A 5,943-nucleotide genomic window follows, 5' to 3' on the forward strand; every position below is an offset into this window, starting at 1 on the left:
TCCACAGCAAAATAACACAACTCCACATTCTTATCAAATAAGGCACTTTCAAAGTTTCTTCCCCAAATACCAAAGGCCTGAGGGAACTTAACTGACTTCACTCATTTCCTTACCATTCTTGTTCCAAAAACAAAACCAGTATTACTAGAAGCTGAGTTACACTTAGAACTTAAGATGCTCCAAATGAGGCCTGAGAACATCCAGTACAGCCTCCTACAGAACACCCTCTTGCTAATCAGCTCAGAGTAAGTTATAGCACAGCATGGCCTTCAGGCATGAAAACCACCACCTCTCATCCTCAGGCACTTCCTACTTAACCCTTGCTTTCTGCAGCCTGTGAAGTCAGGTAGAAGCTCAATGTTCAAGAAACTTGGCAGTTGTCTGCATACAAACCCAAGAAATAAATAGCACAATGGCTCTATCCAGCTCCACAACCTTCAGACCCCACAGAAAACAGGCAGTTCTAATGATTTGCTCTTTCACTGACAACATCCTGGAGACGTTTCAGTAGAACATCATCATTTTCCTGGCAGAGTCTCTTCGTGGGGGATTCAGTGTCGCTATCGATCGTTATCGCTCGCTTCTTACTCCTGTGTTCACCTTGCTTTATCATATTGTTGATGTCCTTCAAGCTCTGCCATCGAGACAAAACGTAATGAGTCACTTTGATCCCATTTCAAACTTCCTCTGGGTTTCAAATACCTGAGAACAGAGGGTGAACTGAACCCCTTTAAGCGAGCGACGGATCCTACGTACAGAATTACACCCTGATGCGTTATCAGAGTCCCCACAGTTGGAAGAGACCTTTAAAGACCATCACGTCCAACTGTCCACCCATCACTTCATCAAACCCAACCACTAACCTGTCACTGTATTATACATATCTTCTAACTGCATTATGTTCCTAACTGCATATTATGCAAGGGCAATATGTTCCTAACTGCATGATGCTCTAGTGTGGTGCTAATGCATCACCATACACCTTGTAATGCATATACCTGTGCATAATGTCACTAGATAGCACAATAGGCATTACATACACAGACATTATACATGTGTGATATATAGAACACACATATCATACTATACATGTATTCTACATATATAAAACACATATCATGCAATACCTGTGTTCTACATATAACATACATATGCTATACATGTGTCATATACACATATAACATACATATCATGCTATACCTGCGTTCTATCTACATATAACATACATATCATGCTATACATGTGTCTCTGTATTATAGCACATTAGGACTGCATTAGAACACATCCTAATTAGGAGACTAATCAAGCCTCTCTGCCCCCTGTCCAGCTGTTTCTGCTGCCTACCTTGGAGGGGCTCCCGCTGAACCTGTAGAGCAGAGCGGAGCGCGGGGTCAGGCAGGTCCCGTTCTTGTGCGGCGACACGTACACCGAGTGCTGCTGTGAGATGCGGCGCGGGGACAGCGGCTGCTGCCTGATGCTGGGGAACGGGGACAGGGGAGGGGCCTCCATCTGCAACACAGGACACAGCTGCAGAGCACCTCATGCGCTACGCGGTTAAGAGCAGTACCTTCACAGAAGGAAAGATTCATACACTTCCAGGTCTTCTAAAAAGATTTGATCCTGTGACGGTTAAACAACAGATCAAGTACCGATCAAACAACAGAACAAACTAGTTTTCCAGGTGTGTTACACCAATGGGTGTTGCATCAATGTAAAGAAGCTGAAACTGGGGTGGCAAACTGAACAGTGTCTGCATTTGTCCTCTTGAAAGGCTGTCAAAGCAAGTCTTCACACCATTATCTACCTGGCTTTACCCACACCAGGGGAGTGACAGGACCAAATTATTGACACGTGTTTAACTGTCAGGGAAAACAACTCTGGCTCTGAGTATTAATTCCAAAATACTTACTACATGATCCTGGTTTGTGATATCATATTTCAATGCAAATGATTTGACTCTTCCTACGTAGACTGCATTGTAAAATGTAATGAGATCTCCTCTCTCCTCTGTTTCTGGCTCACTGGAGCTCTTTGCTGCAGATCCTGAGGAGCTCTCAGCCTTCACGGACAAGTCTAACAGGAGGAGAGAGATTTCAAAACCACAGCACTGGTAAACTGTGTGTTTCAGAGTCAAACTTACCTTGTACAACTGGCAAGAACTTGTTGGTCAACTGACTAGCTAATTAGAGGAACTAAAGAAACACAAGGCAGGAGCAGGGTGTGCTCTTTGAAGAAAAGAACCATCAAAATATTCCAAGAGCTGTTCATCTTCACCTTTCTATGTTCACCAGTGTTTCTGTCCAAGAAGAACTACAGTATCATTGACACACTAAGAAAATACTCCAACCCTGAGCAACCAAAATTAAACATTCTTTCCAGCCAGGGAGTGTAATTTCCATATCTAGCACACAGCAGAGCTACTGACAAGAAAGTTTCTTTTTCAACAATACATTTGTCTTTATTTATTTAGAACTGTAAAACTTGCTCCACTTCTCCTTATTACTTGACAGTTCAAGTCTTTCAAAACCCACAACTACATTATTGTGGCAGATTCCTTTGCTGTACTCACCTTCTGCCATCTCCGTATCTGGGTTTGCATTTTTGTCCAATGGGACACCAGCAGCAGTGTTTCTCAACAAGACACTCCTATAAACCTACAAGACACCAGGGAAAAACACCCTTGTCAAGGAAAACAAGGAAGTTAGAAGACTAGATGAAATCCATCCAGATAGGAACAAATATCACAGTGCAGAGGATTTGACTTTTCCCTTATGTGCACAAGCATGAGAAAAGCCACCCCTGAGCTTCACAGAAAGGCAAAGACTCTGGACTCACATGGCTGTTTGCTTGTGGCTGGTTTCTGTAACTTTTCATTATGTCCTGAAAAGTTCTTTCCTCTTTGGTTACCTGGAAAAGAAAAGGCTATTGAGGACCAAGTGCATGAAGGCCAAGGCTGCTCAGTCCAGTGTGCAGCATTTTGGTGAGTATCACTATAAATGCAACGAGGATTTTTCTTATTCAGGCATTCCTTGTTTCCTAGCTACTAGAGCTTTTTGTTGCTTATGATGCTTAGGAATTATTCCTTTTCAGATTTTTCTTCTAGTGACACTTAAAATTAAAGAAGGGAAATATTATGAAGTCAAAAATGTATTTTGTGAATTTGAAGACAGGACCCCTTGATTTTTCTAAACAGAAAGTGAGATAAAGTGGTGAGACTCTGGCACAGGTTGCCCAGGGAGGCTGTGGCTCAAGCCTGAAGCAATCTGTTCTGGTGGGAGGTGTCCCTGCCCAGGGCAGAGGGATGGGGCTGGACGATCTCTAAGAACCATTACAAACCCTTAACATACCATGAAACTATGAAATCCTGAACAAGACACGAGGCAGGTATGTACACACGTAGTTTCACCTTGCTTTTGTGCTTCAAAACAGCTCATTTGTTAAAGCTCTTTGGTTTTCAGCCATGCATTTGCAGTTTTAAGAGCAGATGAGCAAAAACTTTTGTAGTAGGAGCCAGGAGAAAATGTATCAAGGCCTCTGGCTAAGTTGTCAGGTCTCACACTGCACTGGAGACAGCACTTGAAAACCTGTGTTAGAAAAATACCCCAAACAACTGACAAACTACATGGCAATATACAGAGCACTGACTGTTCAGTGGTTTTGCTTTCCTCCAGTGATCAGTAGTGGTGCCAGGTGAGCCTAAGCCATGCAACCGTTAAGACCACAGGCAATCACCAATTAAACATCAGTTTCCCTTCACACACAGTGCTCCTCTTTGTTTGTCTGCCTTAAGAAAAGGTGATCCAGCCCCAGTGGATGAGGAGCCTGGGCTTAGTTTCACCCTCCTGAATTTGTGTCTGAATCAGACTTGATGAGCACTGTAGTCATCAGCTCAAGTTTGTGTCAAACCAAAAATCCAGTTTCAAAATCCAGTTTAACAACACCTTACACCAGAGTTGGCAAATGGAATAAGAAATGAAGAAATACAAGTAGAAGGCAACCAACCAAAATTTCTGAACCTGAAACTCCACAAGCTAAGAGGATTTTTGGGGAATAGAAACTTGTTCTACATACATCTGCTCCTGCAAATTTCTGCACCTGCCTAATTCTGTAACTGTGATGGGGTTTTAGGTTCAGGTTATACAGATGGTGAAGATGACAAACAGGATAGAAAACAAATCTGGGGCAATGAGACCACACAGTGCTTTGTCTGTGTCAACCAGTGCTCAGTGTGGACGTGCTCAGGAAGGGAAGAAAAAAACCCCTCTTACCCAGCTGGCAAAACAAAGGCAAAAACATACCAGGACTTCATCCACTTCCTGGAAGGACTTTTCCCTTCCCTCCAGTAACATGACAGGAATAAAGCAGTTAAACTAAACTAAACACCTGACATTTGGATCGGCATAAAATTCACTGCTTTTCTTAAAACACACGTTACCTTTGCCATGATGTAAAAGGCACAGAGGAGGAGCTGGTCCAAATGTCTGTCCTTCATGAGATCAGCACAATGAACCAGTGTGAACTCAAAGCATGTCCATATCTTCCTGCGCAAGTCATTGGAAACATCCAGTTTCAAGCACAGGTCCCGCAGGCGCACACTTGCCAGATGATACACCTGGAAGAAAAGACACAGTAAGGAGTGAAGCCAAACAAGCTTATCTTAGCCTGCAGAAATGAAAGGCCTTAAAGCAGAGCTGTTCTGTAAGAGCAATAAATATGATTAGAGGGATGGAACATCTCCCCGATAAGCCAAGTTTGAGAGTTAGGTTGTACAGTCTGGAGAAGAAAAGGCTCCAGAGAGAACTTAGAGACCCTTCCAGTGCCTAAAGGGGCTCCAAGAGAGATGCAGACGGACTTTGGACAAGGGCCTAGAGTGACAGGACAAGGGGCAGTGGCTTCCCACTGCCAGAAGACAGGGTGAGATAGGATATTAGGAAGGAATTCTTCCCTGTGAGGGTGGTGAGACACTGGCACAGGTTGCCTGGAGGTGTTCCAGGCCAGGTTGGATGGGAGTTGGAGCAACCTGGGCTAATGGAAGGTGTCCCTGCCCATGGCAGGGAGGTGAATGAGATGAGCTTTAAGATCTTTTGGCAACCCAAACCATTCTGTGATTCTATGATTCAGAGTTGTCCACTCTCCAGAAACTGAATCTGTAATGCTCATAGAAAATCTGCCTAAAAACATTTATGCCTATAGCTTCTATACCATATCCCTGACTAACTAACTAGGCACATCCTTTAAGCTAGAAAGCAGAAAAGAGGTAATTTCATTTTCACTTCCTCTACTGAACAGAGGCAAGAAAGGAGAGTAGGGACAAACTCATTGTGAATGTGATGATCACTGTAAATGGAAGGTCAAAATTTAAAGACAAATTTAAGTTAAGATTTTAGTTCTCCCTCATAACTAATAGAAATATTTTGCCTATATGTTGCTCAAATACACAGCTAGAGCTGAAGTACTCCCCAGCTGAGGAGCCCACCCCAGGTTTCCATCCCTAGGGAAGCATTGCAGATTGGTGTCTGGAGCTGGATACCAAGGATGAACTCAAAGTGAGATCCCTGCCTGGAGTCTGTGAAAGGGAAGCTCCAAACACTCCAGCTGTGGATGCCTGGACACCCTCCTGTCCCTCCTGCCTCTCACAATGGCAAAAGCAGCCTGGGGACAGGACAAGCAGCTCCTGTTTTACACCCTGGGGAGGGATTTGGGTTCGTCATGACAAGGACACTGGAGGTGTTGGAGCATGTCCAGAGAAGGGAACAAAGCTGAGAAAGGGGCTGGAGCACAAGGGGTGGCTGAGGGAGCTGTGGGGGCTCATATTGGAGAAAAGGAGGCTGAGGGACCTTCTTGCTCTCTACAATTGCCTGACAGGAGGCCCAGCCAGGTGAGGGTTGGGCTCTGCTCCCAGGGAACATGTAACAAGACCAGAGGAAACAGCCTTGAGCTCTG

The 5,943-nt window shown here is 44.2% G+C and overlaps 1 protein-coding gene across 1 annotated transcript in view; it reads right to left on the reverse strand.

Moving 5' to 3' along the window:
• Positions 1-463: 463 nt before the first annotated feature.
• Positions 464-5,943, reverse strand: part of RBL1 (retinoblastoma-like 1) — a gene marked incomplete at its 5' end in the record, with an annotated part of 22,874 nt that continues 17,394 nt past the window's right edge. The window contains 6 exons of the mRNA XM_009076064.1: positions 464-634; positions 1,345-1,509; positions 1,910-2,073; positions 2,570-2,654; positions 2,836-2,907; positions 4,436-4,612. Of these exons, the coding sequence (XP_009074312.1) occupies positions 464-634; positions 1,345-1,509; positions 1,910-2,073; positions 2,570-2,654; positions 2,836-2,907; positions 4,436-4,612 (834 nt within the window). The remainder of the gene's footprint in view (positions 635-1,344; positions 1,510-1,909; positions 2,074-2,569; positions 2,655-2,835; positions 2,908-4,435; positions 4,613-5,943) is intronic.

The sequence above is a fragment of the Acanthisitta chloris genome, unplaced genomic scaffold (genome assembly GCF_000695815.1).
Source record: "Acanthisitta chloris isolate BGI_N310 unplaced genomic scaffold, ASM69581v1 scaffold2686, whole genome shotgun sequence".
Taxonomy (NCBI): Eukaryota; Metazoa; Chordata; class Aves; order Passeriformes; family Acanthisittidae; genus Acanthisitta; species Acanthisitta chloris.